Raw genomic sequence first — 17884 nt, 5'->3', positions numbered from 1 at the left:
ACACTGCCTCGTTTTTCCTATTTTTTTGCTCTGTGTAATTTTGTAATTTGTAGCCAGTTTTGTCTTTGCCCTGTCCTGCCAGCACAAAACAACAAATTTCATGACAAAAGATTCTGCAGGTGGTGGAAATCTTGAGCAACTCACACAATGTGCTGGAGGGACTCAGAAGGTCAGGCAGCGTCTATGGAGAGGAATAAACAGGCGACATTTTTGCCAGGACCTTCACCAGGACTGGAAAGGATGGGGGGTGGGGGGGAAGAAGGCAAAACGAAAAGATAGGGGAGGGGAAGGAGTGCAAGCTGGCAGATGATAGGTAAGACCAGGTGAGGGGGAAGATGGGTGGGCGAGAGTGGATGAAGGGAGACGCTGGGAGGTGTTAGGCAAAAGAGGTAAAGGGCTGAAGAAGAAGGAATTTGATTGGAGAGGAGAGTGGCAGAAAGGGAGGGAGGAGGGGAACCAGAGGGAGGAGAAATTAAGGGTGAGAGTGGAGCAAGAATGGAGAAAGGAAGAAGAGATAAGGGGGAGGGGAGAGAAAGGTTTCTTGACTACAAGCTATGACCTGTTTTAATGTTGTGGTTAAGAAGATGACTACACAACAGACCATGATAACCAGCAATGCTCCCTGTATGCCCACCCCCATCCTCTCGGTTGGCAGAAATTAAAGCTACGGTGATACTTTTAAACTGAGAGAAGGAAGAAGAACCTGTTTAAAGTGAGATGTGGGATGCAAAACTTTTTAAAAGAGCTCTGATTTACATATTTGCCTGAGAATGACCAATTAAAAATATACAAGTCACTCATCTACATTGAAATCACTTCTGCCCATTCAGATGTTGGTGCCTTTCCAACGGTGAAAACTGAGCTTAAAGTACGGGAGGGGGGGGGGATTTGTTAAAAACCACAGGCTCTTGTCTGCACTCCTCCACCGCTCCACCCACCCCTCTTTGCTGAAGGATCTAGATTCTCCACAATGGATGATACCCAACCAATACCTCTTGCATCAGGCAGAACTCATCTATCAATACCAGCTGGCTATTGGACGATGAAGCGGTCATATTTGGACATAATCCTTTCTTATGCTTACTCAGAGTCACTGAAGGACAGTGAGGTATTTGGCTAGTTTCCTCCTACATTCACAAGACCCCAAGACATAGGAGCAAAATTAGGGTGATCAGCCCACTGTCTACTTTGCCTTTCGATCGTGGCTAATTTATTTTCTCTCTCAACCCTATTCTCCTGCCTTCTCCCCATAACCTTTTAGGTCTTTACTGATCAAAAACCCAAGAGCCTTAGTATTAACTAGACCCATTAATTTGGCCTCCATAGCTGTCCGTGGAGGGAAGAGATGGTGGGGGGATATGATTGAAGAGGGGGTGGTGTGGATTGAGCCTAATCCTGTAACCAACATTTCTTTGGTTCCACATCCCAATTAACCAAACACAGACCAGTTAACCAAACCCTTCAATCACTCCGATCCCTCCCCCGAACCAACCGACAGCCTATGACCTCTCTTCTCTTTGACCCTGACCCCATGACAAAGCCTCAGAATCAGGACAAAACCCTCCATAAAATGAGATAAAATATCACACAACATGAATTAATTAAAACAATTCAAATGGAAAGAAATATACTTCAAAGTTAAGTGGCCTTGCTTAATTTTTTTGAGTGTTTTTGTTTAACTGCAAGTAATGAAAGAAATCCAGCATAAGCTATTAGGTTTTTGCAAACCTTTTACCCCCAAATTCTCTGATTTACAATATTCACATCAACACCAAGAAACAAAGTTGCTTTGCAAGGTGTCCAGCGTGGTTCTGCCTCCGTGTGCCTCCCAGTTCGAAGCAAGCAAACCAAACCCATCACTGCCTTCCTGCTTCTTCGCTGAGCAGGTAAAACTCTTTTCGGTTTGACTCCAATCTTGCTTCCCATGAGTCCTGCAATGCCAGCTGGGGTCAGGGCCCGTCCACCAACCACCACGCACCAAGTCCGTCCTCAATCTTTCTGGCTTTGGAAAAGATGATGGCAAAAGCCTCTTGTATGTTTTTCTTCACTGCCCTTCTCTCCTGTTCCATTTCTCATCGCCCGCCAGAGGGGGGGGGGAGTCTTGCTCCCCCCCCACTAGCCCATGGCGGTCACCATGCTGGAGGGGTGCGGGTGCCCGAAGGAGAGGCTGGACGTTGGGTGGATAGGGGTGGGGGTGGGCAGCATGTGGCTGGCATGACTGAAAGGAGGCAGGTGTCCCATGTGCTGCATATGTCCGGCCAGGCTAAAGGATGAGGCCTTGTCCTGCATGCACTTGGACAGTTCCTCGAAGCCATCTGACATCCTCTTGTTCTTCTTCGACTTGCTGGACATCTTCCTGTTGCGTGTTTGAATCCCCTCCTTCTTCATAGTGAGGGGTCTGTTCACCTAAAAGCCCAGAGCAGAAAAGAACATGGTCTCTGTTAGATACACCTACATTCAGTGGCCAATTAATCTTTTATTTTTATTTGGAGATAGAGCGTGGACCAGGCCCTTCTAACCAAATAAACTTGCCCCGTTCAGCAACCCACATAAATAACCCAAACCTAATCACAGGACAACTTACCTACTAACCCATACATCTTTGGAATGTGGGAGGAAACCAGAGCACCTGGAGGAAACCCAAGCAGTCATGGGGAAAAGGTTCAAACTCCTTACAGATGGCACCAAAACTGAACTTTGAACTCTGACACCCTGAGCTGTAATACAGCCACAATAACTACTATGGTATGGTAGCACACTAGTTATTAGGGACGGCTGCTCATTAATGCAATTATCTGATCAGCCAATCAGGTGGCACCAACTCAATGCATAAAAGCATGCAGCCATGGTCAAGAGGTTCAGGCATTTTTCAGACCAAACATCAGAATGGGGAAGGAATAAGATCTAAGTGACTTTGACCATTGAGTGGATGTTAGTGCCAGATGGGGTGGTTTGAGTATCTCAGAAACTGCTGATCTCCTGGGATTTTCACACACAACGGTCCCAAGAGTTTATAGAGAATGGTGTGAAAAACTAAAGGCATCCAGTGTGCTTAAGTTCTGTGGGCAAAAGCGCCTTGTTAATGAGAGGTCCGAGGAGAATAGCCGGACTGGTTCAAGCTGACAGGAAGGTCCCAATAGGAGATTGGTGGGTAAAGTCACTCATGGTATTGGGGGGAAGACATTGACATGGATAGAAAACTGGTTGGCAGATAGAAAGCAAAGGGTAGCGGTGAATGGGTGTTTCTCGGAATGGCAGGTGGTGACTAGTGGGGTGCCACAGGGCTCGGTATTAGGACCACAGCTGTTTACCATTTACGTTAACGATTTGGATGAAGGCATAGAAAATAACATCAGCAAATTAGCTGATGATACTAAGCTGGGTGGCAGTGTGACATGTGATGAGGATGTTAGGAGAATTCAGGGTGACTTGGATAGGCTGGGTGAGTGGACAGATACTTGGCAGATGGCGTTTAATGTGAATAAGTGTGAGAATTATCCACTTTGGGAGTAAGAACAGGAAGGCAGATTATTATCTGAACGGTGTAGAGTTGGGTAAGGGAGAAATACAAAGAGATCTCGGAGTCCTTGTTCATCAGTCACTGAAGGTGAATGAACAAGTGCAGCAGGCAGTGAAGAAGGCTAATGGAATGTTGGCCTTTATTACAAAGGGAATTGAGTACAAGAGCAAGGAAATCCTCTTGCATTTGTACAGAGCCCTGGTGAGACCACACCTGGAGTATTGTGTACAGTTTTGGTCTCCAGGGTTAAGGAAGGACATCCTGGCTGTAGAGGAAGTGCAGCGTAGATTCACGAGGTTAATTCCTGGGATGTCTGGACTGTCTTACGCAGAAAGGTTAGAGAGACTGGGCTTGTAAGCGCTGGAATTAAGGAGATTGAGAGGGGATCTGATTGAAACATATAAGATTATTAAGGGATTGGACAAGATAGAGGCAGGAAATATGTTCCAGATGCTGGGAGAGTCCAGTACCAGAGGGCATGGTTTGAGAATAAGGGGTAAGTCATTTAGGACAGAGTTAAGGAAAAACTTCTTCTCCCAGAGAGTTGTGGGGGTCTGGAATGCACTGCCTTGGAAGGTAGTGGAGGCCAATTCTCTGGATGCTTTCAAGAAGGAGCTAGACAGGTATCTTATGGATAGGGGAATCAAGGGATATGGGGACAAGGCAGGAACAGGGTATTGATAGTAATTGATCAGCCATTATCTCAAAATGGTGGTGCAGGCTTGAAGGGCCGAATGGTCTACTTCTGCACCTATTGTCTATTGTCTAGGAAGGCGACAGTAACTCAAATAACCACACATTACAACAGTGGTGTGCAGAAGAGTATCTCTGAACGCACATGTCGAACCTTGGTGTGGATTGGCTACGGCAGCAGAAGACCAAACATACACTCGGTGACCATTTTATTAGATACAAGAGGTACCTGAGTCTGGCCACTGAATTTACTTAAATGAGAGGAGATCAACCTCTCAATTAAGGAGAGGAGAGGACAACCTTACTAACCACAGTGAGTAATGTCACAGTAGCGCAGTGATTAGCACAGCACTATTACCACACCAGTGACCCGGTTTCAATTTCCCTCACTGTCTGTAAGAGTCTGTACTTTCTCCCTGTGACCCTATGGGTTCCTCCAGGCACCCCGCTTTCTTTCCACAGTCTGAAGGCATACGGGTTAGGGTTAGTAAGCAGTGGGCAAGCTATGTTAGTGAGGGAGGTGTGGTGACCCGCAGACTGTCCCCCCGTTCTTCCTCTGTCTGTGTTGATCATTGATGCAACTATCTGTTTCGATATTTCAATGTACATGTGACAAATAAAGCTAATCTTTAATCTTCACTCATTACAACAGAGCAACCCCCTCTCATTTCCCTCTACTACTGCAAATTATTCTCTCTTATAGACTGTAGAGTACAGGACAGGCCCTTTGGGCTACGATGGATGAGCTAATTAACTTCACAATACACTAATCGCCACTGCCTGCACACGGTCCTTACCCCTCCATTCCACACACATTCCGCCCAAGAAATTCTTAAATGCTCCTCCACCACCACTCCAGCCCACAAGAATAGGAGCAGAATACGGCCATTTGGCCCATATAGTCTGCCCTTATTCCATCATGGCTGATGTATTATCCCTCTCCACCCCATTCTCCTGCCTTCTCCCCATAACCTTTAACACCTTGGCTAATCAAGAATCCATCTCCGCTTTAGAAACACCCCATGACTTGACCTCCACAGCTATTTGTGGGAATGAATTCCACAGATTCACCACCCTCTGCCTAAAGAAATTCCTCCTCATCTCTGCTCTAAAGGAGAAGCACATTCAAGGCACCCACACATCTCCTTTGAACTTAGACCCTCTCACCTTAAAAGGTGTGGTATTAAGGTTCAAAGTTCGAAGTGTTTCTTTAATCAGTACATTTTTGTAATATACAACCGTGAGATTCATTTTCTTGCAGGCATACTCAATAAATCCATAGAATAATAACCATAACAGAATCAATGAACACCAGCTTTGGTGTTCAACAAGTAGGCAAAAGACAGAAAATTGTGAAAATACAAAAGGAAAGAAATAATAATAAGTAAATAAGCAATAAATATTGAAAACATAAGATGAAAAGAAGGTGAGTCCATAGGTTGTGGGGACTGTTCGTTGTTGTGGTAAGTGATTTTATCCCCTTTATTCAAGAGCCTGATGGTTGAGGGGTAGTAACTGTTCCTGAATCTGCTGCTGTGAGTACTGAGGCTCCTGTACCTCCTTCCTGGTGGCAGCAGCGAGAAGAGAGTTTGTGCTGGGTGGTGACGGGTCCTAATGCTACTTTCCTGTGACAGCATTTCATATAGATGTACAGGCTGAGAAAAAAAAAAACAGCCTTTCTACACTAAATATACCTCTCCTTATTTCCATAAACCTCCATCAGCTCTCTCCTCAGCCTCCAGGACTTATGTTCTGATCATCGTCATCACTTACTGATATCATTGGCCGATATCACTTACTGCAGCCAATGAACCCAACAGCAGGATTTTGGAATGTAGGAAACCAGGAGAAACACATGCAGTCGCATGAAGACCATGCTAACTCCACAGAGAAAGCATTCCAGGTCAGCACTGAACTCGGGTCCCTGGAGCGGTGAGGCAGCGGCTCTACCTACAGCACCAATGCTCCACCACTGAAAGGCCTGGATGGGGTAGGCGTGGAGAGGATATTTCCTGTAGTGGGGGAGTCTTAGACAAAAGGGCAGTTTGAGAATGTAAGGACGTCCATTTCGAACAGTGAGAAGGAGGAATTTCTTTAGCCAGAGGATGGTGAATCTGTGGAATTCATTGCCAGAGACAGACATGGAGGCCAAGACACTGGATATATTTAAACCAGTGGTTCTTGATTGGTAAGGGTGTCAAAGGGGAGAAGGCAGGAAAATGGGATTGAGATAGAAACATAGAAAAGCTACAGCACATTACAGGCCCTTCGGCCCACAAAGTTGTACCAAACACATCCCTACCTTAGAAATTACTAGGCTTCCCCATAGCCCTCTATTTTACCAAGCTCCATGTAACTATCTAAAAGTTTCTTAAAAGACCCTATCGTATCCGCCTCCACCACCGTTGCCGGCAGCCCATTCCACACACTCACCACTCTCAGAGTAAAAAACTTACCCCTGACATCTCCTCTGTACCTACTCTCCAGCACCTTCAACCTGTGTCCTATTGTGGCAACCATTTCAGCCCTGAGAAAAAGCCTCTGACTATCCACATGATAATAAATGGACGATAAATGGAGATGCATAAAAAATAGGCAATGATGGAATTGCGGAACAGACTTAATGGGCCAAATGGCCTAATTCTGCTCCTGTGTCTTATGGGAAAATCATACTAACTATTCTATGTACCACAGGTATGCTCACCTAAACAGCCCACCATACCTCTCACAAATGGGTACCTTTCTGTATTTCTCTACTGTTGCAATCAAACCAACATCCACCACTTCCACCAGCAGCTCATTCCCTCTCACACCACCCTCTGAATCCCCTGAATATCCTCAGGTTCCCCTTAAATATTTCACCTTTCACCCTTAACCTATGATCTCTAGTTCTGGTCTCACCCATCCTCAGTGGGAAAAGTCTACTTGCATTTACCCTATCTATCCCCCTCATCATTTTATATACCTCCATCAAATCTCCCCTAACTCTCCAGGAAATAAAGTCCTAACCCATTCAAATTTTCCCTGTAACTCAGGTCCTCAAGTGCAGGAAACATTTTTGTCAGCTGGAAAGAGTGCAGAGAAGATCTATGAAGATGTTGCTAGGATACAAAGGACTGAGTTATGGAGAAAGGTCAAGCACTGTGAGGCTTTTTCATTGCTTTGTTGGGGAAAAGTAGTAATCTTATAAAAGTAGGGTGGTAGGGTGTAGGTATGCCTCTAAAGGAGGTAGATGGCAGGTCGTTCAAGGTGTAGCCCCCTGGACCAGGGTCACCTTAAAGCCACGGGAGCAGGCGGTGGATGGTCGTATGAGCAGCTGGTGCAGATCACAAGTCCTGGTTTTGTGACCACTGATGCTAGGCGAACAATCTCTGAAGAATATTGATAATGGCTGGGGTCACCTGTCTTATAAAGACACTGCCCAGAAGAAGGCAATGGCAAACCACTTCTGTAGAATAATTTGCCAAGAACAATCATGGCCATCTACATCATACAACACAACACATAATGAACAAACTTCTAAAAGTTTATAAAATAATGAGGGGCACACAATCTTTTTCTCTTCCAGGATTGGGGTATCAAGAATTAGAGGAACATTAAAGTGGTGGTGTGAACTAAAGAGGCAGCAGATGCTGTACTCTAAAACAAAAACAGGATGCTTTAACAGCACAGAAGGCCAAGCAGCAGCTGTAGAAGCAGAAGATCTCAGTCATTGTTTCAATCAGATTTATATTTCACATGTACATTGAATCACACCATGAAAGAAATCCAGAGCAACACACACAAAATGCTGGAGGAACTCAGCAGGTCAGGCAGTATCGATGGAGATCAATAAACAGTCGACATTTCAGGCTGAGACCCATCACCAGGACTGAGAAAGCAGGGGGAAGAATCCAGAATAAGAAGGTAGGGGAGAGGAAGGAGGCTGCCTAGAAGATGATAGGTGAAGCTAGAAGAGTGGGTGAGGGGTGAAATAAGAAGCTGGGAGGTGATAGGTGGAAGTGGCAAAGTGCTGAAGAAGAAAGATTCTGATAGGAGAGGACAGTGGACCATGGGGGAAAGAGAAGGGGGGCGCACTAACCTCTCTCTCTCTTAAGAAAACTAATCTCTCGCTCAACATTTCTTATGATCTGCTCTAACAAAAATGACACATTTCAATGTACATATGACATAAATCTGATCTGTATCTGACAATGTGGGATGTGTCATCAAGGTAGCTGGGAGTGTCAATTTAAACCCTATATTAGGACCTTTCCCTTTCAGTCTCAGATTGAAACAGCAATTGTTACCTTCTGTCTCTACAGAAGCTGCTCGGCCCTCTGCGCTTTTGAAGCACTCTGTGTTTGTTTTATTTTGCAGCATCTGCTGTCTCTTTTGTCTGCACCACCACCCTAATGTTCCCCTCCGAACTACATCCCACCCTATATCATCACCCTCGAATTGTCAGTGTGGGGGACACCTTCACCACACATGATAGTGCTGAAGATGGCTCCCCCTAACACCTTTTCGAAGGCCATCGGGAATCGGGAATCAATGCTGGCCTTGCATCTCTCCTGTAAACGGGTCACAGATAGGGTGAGCAAAGAAGCCACAAAACCAAGTAAATAGTGAGAGTGTGGACTTAAAATGATGAAAGTTTTTCTTTCATTAAAATTTTTAAAAAGTTAGGAAAATTAAGACAGGCATGGATAAGGATTAGAGTAGATTAACTTTATTTGTCATGTGTCCATCAAAACATGGAAACATACAAACAGTGAAATGCACCAACACCCACACAATCCGAGGATGTGCTGGGGGCAGCCCACAAGCGTCACCACACTTCCTGTGCCACCGTAGCATGTCCACAACTCACTAACTCTAACCCATTTATTTTGGATGGAAAATGGAGCGCCCGGATGAAACACATGTGGTCAGGGGGCAAACACACAAACTCCTGACAGCATTCCGCTAAACACTACTCTACCTGCTGCACCAGATCTTAAATCATGCAAGTCTCTTCTTTAAAAATTAAAATAAGGTAGGCAACATTGTTTGAGACATAGATCGGGTGGCGAGGTGGAAGTAGATGTCTACCGAAGGAGGCACAGAGAGCGCTCTTTCCCTCTGCTGAGCCTGCAGGTCACCCTCGGTAAGGGTCCAGTGAAGCCACGGGAGCAGGTGGAGGATGGTTGTATGAGCAGCTCGTACATATCAGAAGTCCTGGTTATGTGACCACTGACGTCAGGCAGACAATCTCTGAAGGGTATTGAAAACGGCTGGAGTCACCCATCTTGTAAAGACACTGCCCTGAAGGAGGCAATGGCAAACCACTTCTGTAGAAAAATTTGCCAAGGACAATCATGGTCACGGAAAGACCATGATCACCTGCATCATACGTAATGATGTTTGACATAATGATGGTGATGACCAACAGGGAAGACTACCGATAGCAAAGGCATCTAATACTGAACGACAAACATTTGGGGTCAGGAGGTAAGATGTTTAAAGAAGACATTTTTTCACCGGGAAGGTGTTTGGCTCTGTGGATGGGGTGGAGGCGAATAATCGGAATCGGGTTTATCAGCACTGAATTAAATGTTCTGAAGTTTGTTTTGCAGCAGCAGTACAAAAGGTATAAAACTACTATAAATACAAAATAAATCAAAGTCGCAGCAAGAAAGAAGAGTGAGGTAGTGCCGATGGATTCATGGACACGGTGTGTCAAAGTTTCTGCTCTCAAGTACTTTGGACAATTGGGAGAAAGTAAACAGAAAGGTATCATCACCTAAGTTTATAAATCAGGAGAATCCTTTGGAAAGGACATGCACTTATCCAACTCCAGCCTGCTTGGCCACATCTGCTTTTTAAATGTAAACTGGAGCTTTTTTTTAAAACACTTGGGAAGAAGTCAATTCAGTGTAATAGTGAAAAGAAAAAAAATCTGCCTTAAAACTCCCAGAGGTAGATATCTAACCTGATATGCACAATATGTTGTCATGTTTAATTTAAAATGTTGGTAATTGTAGAGAAGGACGGTCAGCAAAGGGAATGGGAAATGACACTTTGTTCATGTAATTCACTGTACTTTAACTCATTGTGTGCAACTCATGTTCACAAATCTATTATTTTTTCTTTTTTGTCTTTGTACTATTTGTTGTATTTTGAACATTCGAACATCTTCGTGTGCAGATTTTCATCAATTCCACTGTGCGTCTCTGTGCTTACTGTGAATGCCCCACGAGAAAGTGAATCTCAGGGTTGTATTCAGTCAAACATTGAGCGAGGAATTAGCCAACGTTTGATGGATTTAAGCATCAGGCCAGACTAGAAAGGTCAGGCATGGGCCAAATTAAGCAGACAGGACCCAGACCTGAGAACATATCAAAGGAACAGGGCCTGTGTCCGAGGGTGAGGGATTTATTCGTCTGGCCACCAGGCCAGATTGGGAGTCAGCACTAGAGGCGAGGGACGGGCTGGTGCACAGCTTGCTGCTCACAAGGTTTACTCAGCTCTGCGCTGAACTGAGGCTGTGGCCAGTAACTAACAGGTTCCTGCAGTGATGTAGGGCTTCAGGGCTGTGGGCTCACTTCTGTAAAGTTCAGTTCTGAATGTTATTTGCTAACTTTTATTGCTTGCATGATTTGATTTTTTTTCTAACACATTGGGAGTTTGAGTCATTTTTCAATGGGTTCTACAGGGTTTCTTTGTTTGTGGCTGCTTGTAACGAGTGGAATCTCAAGGTTACATATAGTATACACACTTTGATCCTTCATACTGCACCTAAAATGGTGACTGTTGATTTGGGACAAGTTAATTGTTTAAGATGTTCCAGTGTGTGAGGGAGAGGGGGAGAGAGAGAGATGATTTTAATTAAGCCATTACACTCACTTTCTAAACAACAACAAATGACGGAGATAGCGGCACAGCAGATTAGAATCAGTCGAACTTTACACAATAATTTACCTAGGGCCTCACGGTTAAATAAACAGTCTTTAAGAGTGTTCTTTAAGATGCGCTTTGAAAACAGAGGTGGGAGGGGGAGGGGAGGCAGGATAAATAAATCACAAGGAATATTTATGCACACTAAATCGCCTTTTCCACATCAAAACCAAGCACAACGCAAGAGAGAAGAATTGATCTTGCTCTCCTGTCAACTGTCCCTTCAGATGATTTTTTTATAGTCCATTAAAATATTACGCGGTGCCTTTGACGAGAGAGTTTTATTTTACTTACATTGTGGAGTTTGAAGTAAAGGCCACAGGCGTTGCACACCGGGTCACCGTTGGCATTTCGCCGCCACAGAGTAGTGGTTGTGGTCTGACAATTGGCGCATGATGTTCCCGCCCTCCTGGCCGCTGACTGCGTGGAAATACAAAAAACACAACGCGGGCAATTAGCTGGAGCGGGGTTTGAACAGGATCTGAGATTTAGTGCGTGGTGATCCATCCACCCCGGGCCACTGGAGAATCCCGAACTGGAAACTCAACAGGGTTTACAGTGAAAAAGATGTTCTGTGATTTTCCTTGCCGGTTTTGGAGCGGTCACGTCAACTGACAACATTACTGCCGTCTGTAATGACGCTGAAATCTTTCGGACAACTGTCGCCGATGAAGTGCAAAAGCCTGGCGAAGGAGTTCCCAAGGCTGTCCTGTCCGGGCGGGGCGCGTTGGCGTCTTAAAGGGGATTAGAGCGGACTTTAAATTGGAGCGAAATTCCAATATCGTCCGCAAAGACATCTTTAAAAACGAGCTGCAGCAAGTGAATTCTTCGGGGGGGGGGGGGTCCCCCCATGAAACACTCCACTTAGATTGAAGACCGCGATGGGCTGGGTTTAAGCGCAGCCGTTTCTGGAAGAAAACCCGATTTTAATAAATACCCGGCCACCACCGAGGTCTCGTCATTAAGACAGCGAACTACTCACATGTGTTGCGCACTTTATATGTATTTTATTAAATAATCTGGTAATATATTGTTTTACATGTTGTGGCTTCACCGTGGTCCGGACACAGGTTGTTTCGTTTGTGGACAATCAGCCAAATGACAATAAACTTGAACTTGAAGATACAGAACTTCTAAATCACTCATTTAAAATCCCCCGTTTCGATGTTAAAAAAAAATAAGTTTTGATCCCGACTATTGCAGGCATTTTGTGTGACTACATAAATAAATTGCACTTTCCTCTCCCTTGCTGATGAGGAGAGATTTTGGACAAGGCGGCTCTAGAGAAACGAAGACCTCCCGTTCTCGCCCCTGACTGAACACAAGAGCCGAGTTCCTTATCTTCAGCGAACAGGCATCCGGAGCGGAACCCGCTGTCAGAATTTATAAAGGCTACTTAAAACCACCCAAACGAAAGTGCAAAATATCGCCGATTACCACAAAGAAAAACTGTTTTTTTTTACTTTTACAAAAATATACACACACACATCGGGAACACTGCAAGGATAAATCCAGACACTATCTCACAGTGAGTCTAGCGCTAGAAAGAAAATAAATACCCAACAAAAACATTATTAAATTAAAGCTGCGTTGATTCACCTTCCTGGAAATACCAACCGTTCAGTGACAAACCCCGACAAAAATACTAGAGATTCTTCTTTTATTTCTGTTATTCCCGTGGGACTTAACATTTGCCCTTCGCTTTCAATGTTAAAATTAATTAGCACCGAATTCTATTTTAATAAGTATAAATTAGTCGCTGTTTCAGAACCGCGCCAGCAATACTTTTAATTTTAAAACGAAACTGATTGAATACAGCCCGGAGCCCCTTAACGTTAGTCGGTGTAACTGATATTTAAAATATCTTTATTGTCAGTTTGGTGTTACACTGCGGGGAAACAGCCGGCTGAAATATGTAAAAACCATTAGCGATTTTGTTTTGCTAATCCCGTAGCCTCTGATGCAGATTTTAATTACAACCTACACACAGACACACAAAACCTGACAGACGTTTAACTTCAAACAGGGGTAAATAAATACACAAATGCACACGCTTGTGTACATAAACGGATCCATCAATCCCTAGCGCACAGATAGGTTGCACACAAGTACACACAGACGTTACACTCTAACGCTGAAACGCAACGATAGGAAGACTGATAAGAAGATTGATCTTCTCACTCGAGTGTTTTAACTGTAAACTCCGGGAACCACCACATGGTCGAAGGTAGCATTTTTTTCCAGCACACATCCCTCTCTCTTCACACACAGAGTCACATATATACACACGCACACAGTCCTAGTTTCCTCACCTTAAGCACCACGTCCCTGTACTTTATGGACATACAATCCACCGCATGGATTTGTACGTAATGCATTACATTATCTTATTTTGTGTGTGTGTGTGTGTGTGTGAGTTTTGGTACTGTATTGGGATGCCGAGTTACAGTTATTCCATTCTCCTTTACACTTATGACATTAAACAATATTGTGAATCCTATGCCTAGGCCCAACGAAAAACAAAGGATAGTTATTAAGGTCGCGAAGGTTGGAAAAACCTACCAATCTCCTTTTGGGTTTAATGAGAGGTCTGTTCTGCCCGTTCATCTTGTGGTACAGGCCGCAGGCGTTACACAGGTAGTGACCGGTACCGTCTCTTCTCCACAGCGGTGTGGAGGTGGCCCCGCAGTTCACGCATTCTCGGCCCTCTGAAATCAGATACAGATAAAGAGCAAATTGACATGTCTGCTTCTGTACAAAATATCGGACCAACTACACACTCTTATTAGCCAGTTCAAATTAGTTTGCTCGTTTATTCTGAGAACTGCTTCGGATTACATTGAGGAAGTAACAGTACACGCCTGTGTTTCTGTTCAAACGCTCCAGATAACCGTGTGCCCTTTACATACAGCGAGAGGAGGGGTGGGGGAGGAACTGATTTCCCTATTCCATCTGCTCCGGGTTCCAATGCACCAACTCTCCCAGTAATAAAATGCTGGCATTTGTTTTCCCAAACAAGAGAAAATCTGAAGATGCTGGAAATCCGAGCAACACACACAAAATGCTGGAGGAACTCAGCAGGCCAGGCAGCATCGATGGAAAAGTCAGTCGATGTTTCAGGCCGAAACCCTTCGGCCGGACACACTGTAACTTCCCACTCTAATTGCAGATGATATACATATTTTCCCCTCTAATAATTTCCATCTAATCGTCTGATTTGGAGAAGAACTTGTCAGTATTTGGACAAAATAGATACAAATTGTTATCTTTGGTTTGAGCGCGATACATTGAAGGGGCAAGTTACATTGGCAGGAATTCGGATGGATATCTGTTCAATACGAAAACAGAGAGAGCGCCAGCTTTTATTAAACCGAATAGTTGAAATTATTCCAGAGTATGAATATGTCCCTTTTAAAGGGGCATTTTCACACAATCATTTGTAGCCTATCTGAAACGTGTTTTGATAGCCGACATAACTTTGCAAAAGTCCCTTCTTTGACAAAACAGAATCCAGTTTTTTTTTAAAAATCAGCTCCGCAGGAAATCAACACAGATTTTGCAACGTGTATTTTCCAAAGGGAACCTGATCCGGCACTGAGCCGGATCACCGTCCACCAAGTCTAGGATATATTACGTGCTATTTGCAAAGCAGGTTAAGGGATGATCACCGCTGAGTATATCACAGCGCCAATATAAGAACTGCTCAAATTTACCTCACGTTTACCGCCAAGTAGAAGCATGGACCTTTTTAATGGAACTTTTAAAATAATAAATAGCTTCTCGCCAAAAAGCGGGACCTTAACACCCCCCAACTGTTAGGGTTTTTTTTTTAAGATTTAAAGGGTTCTGTTTCAGCACGACTTGCAAGGAATAAGATACTCTTGCGGATGTTTCACAGTGCGGGCAAATTGTAACCGTCTTAAGGCTTGGGTAATGAGACCGGTGCGAGAATAAGCGACGACTATTTTTTGGAGCAGCAGGGAAAGCGGAGTTGCAATGACATGTGCTAATTAAACAGATGGTTAAAGCGCAAGGTTAAGGCCCGATAGTCGATGTGAGTCGGAATTTTATTGTACAAATCAACAAGAGCAAATCAACGCTGCAAATGTCCCGTTAATCAAATAAATCAGTCGGTGAATTAAGACCATGAACAATATAACTACCGAATAATTTACTAGTTAGCAGTTCTAACATATTCCCAAGCCGTTTTGTTTTATATATACACACACATATATAGATATACAGTAAATATTTTTGTTCTAAACACCCGATGGAGGTGTATTGGAATACAATGGGGGGGGGGGGCAGAAAGTTGCTAACTAAAAAAAATCGGTGGATATTTTGGGATTGATACTGCACTCGGGTGGGGTAGAGGGGCGAATGCTGGGCAGAATTGGTCTTTATTTCTGCAGCGCGGTAAATGTGACCCAGCATCGGGCTCTCGCCCTGAGTGCGAGGGAGATCAGGCCGACGGAGACCGGCTGCGGGGTGCGGGGGGGGGGGGGGAACTGGTGGTGCCGGGGAGGGGGAAAATAGGGAAGACCATGACCCTGATCAAGGGACGAAGGAGAGGAAGTGGGAGGAGGGTAATTGCTGGGCGTTTCCACATTCTACCCGCATCTTGCCCACTGAAAACTTCTGATCAAGTGTGCATGCGTTGTAACGTGCAGGCAAACATTTTGAAGACCGGGCCTCGTCATAACGAATAGGAGTGGGAATTATATCTCAAGATTAATTAATTATTGGGTTAATTTGTGAGGGCCACAATTAGACTCTTGAAATATTCAAAAGCAGGTGCATGTAACATTAATGTAAAATTAACATAAATATCGTTTTTTTCTCCATAATATATATTTATGTTGTTTACTTTTAAACGTATTCTTTGGAGAAAACGTCTTTATTTTGGGTTTTCCCTGCACACGCTTCCAAATTTAATTCTAAACGAATCGATCTAAAAAAAATTTAATACTTTATCCGAAATAAAAAGGGTTTATTATAAGATATCCTTGTGTCATGAAGTGAAAGGAAATAAAAATTTGCAAAGTTATAGTGTCACAGTGGGCTTGGACGTTTGAAGCGAAGTTTATTTTGAGAGTTAATCTGATTATTTAGTTTGTTGTTTTAATTTAAAAGTTTAGAATGCTTACCGGCACACGAGCGTGTTTTGCTCCTGGATTTGGGTGTGAAATTAGTGGAGGCGCCGGTCAGGATTCCACTGGGGTGGAAAAGGCCGTTGTTGCACTCGTGAACATAGGATGGGTAAGTGGGAATTGGGTGATGGGTGGAAGTCGCGCTGGTTCCGAGCGACGGCATGGTACTCCTAGTACATTCCATTTTCATACTTTCTGCCAATGACACATGATACTTAATGGATTCCTTATCATCCTGCCGACCTGCTGCAGCTGCCGCCGCCGCCGTGTTGGACGGGGAAACCGTACTGTGAGCCCCCAGATCCGGCGACGCGTCCTTGGGAGGGGTGGGCGGGAAGCTGAAGAGGTGGTGCGAGGTCGGGTGAGCCACAGCTGCCGCCGCCGCCGCCGCCAGGCTGGTGGCCGAGGTGCTTCCGGAGTAGACGCTGAGGCCGCTCGGCCCGGCCGGGTGGAGTGGCCCCTTGGTGAACGGGCTGACGGTCCACGCCGCGGCGTTGTGGTGATGGTGGTGATGGGCCGAGAGCGCCTTGCCGCTGTCCAGCCACGAGATGGTAGGGCTGTGCAAGAGATGCGGCCCACAGACCTGAGCGCCGGACAGACGGGCTGCAAACAATTTATGAGACATTCTAATTAATAACTCGCAGCGAGCCAAGACAAGGGAGGCGAATAGACTGGCAGGTCCTTCCCTTTGCAACGCAAAGCGAAACACACACACGCACACAAGTAAGTTAGCCAACTTCCAACGCAGAGGGAGAGAGAGGGCGCGGACGGTGGGGCCTCCGAATCTCGAAGCTCTCACAACTGTGGTACTCTCAATTATTAAATATTAAAGTCTACGTTTTCGCAGTTTTGATATCATATCCGGGAAGTAGTTGGGTTTTTCGTCGCTCCCCCACCCTCTCTCCACAGCGAAATAGCAAGGGAGGTGTGGGGTGACAAACGCGCCCACGTTTCTTCCCCTTTTTTAATAAAAAAAATCAATACGAGGAAGTAGACACCTTTCAATAGAGGCTGCAAGAACCGCGCAGACACACGGCGCAGAAATTGCACATCCTCGGGGTATCATAACGGGGGTGGGGTGATTAGTGACACTCACCGTGAGGGCGGTAAGAGACCGTCGCTCGGGCGTGCGGGGAGTTACTGTAGTAGGGAGAGACAGGATTCCCTTGCCCGTCGAGATGATTGAAGAACACGTCGACCTCATCCGGCGGGAGAAGTTGCGTGGGTTCCATGTAATTGTGGGACAGGCTCGGGTGGTGAGACTCCGGGTGTTGCCCGTTCAGGACGGCGTGGTGCGACACCCACCGCGGCTGGTCCGTAGCAATTTCCATCGCGGCTTTAAAAGAGTTGTGAACCCAAAGTGGTCAATTTAAGGCGACCAAATCTGGACCGTCCGCGAGCGTCCTACGTTCGAGCGGCGGTCGATTCCCCGTCTGGCGCCTGGATCACACCTGCAACGCCAGCAAAACAGCACCAATTAACGAAGAGAATTTATTTCCCTTAAATTCGAGCTATAGCCGCCCTTTGCAGAAAGGGACAGAGAGAAGAGTCGGCGTGCCGCTGCGCTTTTTAAAACCGAACTGGACCCAAAACAAACAATGGA

The 17884-nt window shown here is 45.1% G+C and overlaps 1 protein-coding gene across 6 annotated transcripts in view; it reads right to left on the bottom strand.

Annotated features, from left to right (window-relative positions):
- Window positions 1–872: 872 nt before the first annotated feature.
- The window catches only part of LOC132377689 (GATA-binding factor 2-like), a 30527-nt gene continuing 13515 nt past the window's right edge, over window positions 873–17884 (bottom strand). For 5 of the 6 annotated variants that reach the window (XM_059943917.1, XM_059943918.1, XM_059943921.1 and 2 more), the window contains 5 exons: window positions 17378–17732; window positions 16279–16884; window positions 13694–13839; window positions 11426–11551; window positions 873–2406 (listed from right to left, as the gene is read on the bottom strand). In XM_059943917.1, coding sequence (XP_059799900.1) covers window positions 2116–2406; window positions 11426–11551; window positions 13694–13839; window positions 16279–16884; window positions 17378–17612 — 1404 coding nt within the window. In that variant the 5' untranslated portion in view covers window positions 17613–17732 and the 3' untranslated portion in view covers window positions 873–2115. The remainder of the gene's footprint in view (window positions 2407–11425; window positions 11552–13693; window positions 13840–16278; window positions 16885–17377; window positions 17733–17884) is intronic. The other variant, XM_059943922.1, reaches the window with a different exon arrangement.

This window comes from Hypanus sabinus, chromosome 19 (assembly GCF_030144855.1).
Source record: "Hypanus sabinus isolate sHypSab1 chromosome 19, sHypSab1.hap1, whole genome shotgun sequence".
NCBI lineage: Eukaryota > Metazoa > Chordata > Chondrichthyes > Myliobatiformes > Dasyatidae > Hypanus > Hypanus sabinus.
The sequence above is the reverse complement of the archived record's forward strand: the minus strand, read 5'-3'. Positions and strand labels throughout refer to the sequence as shown.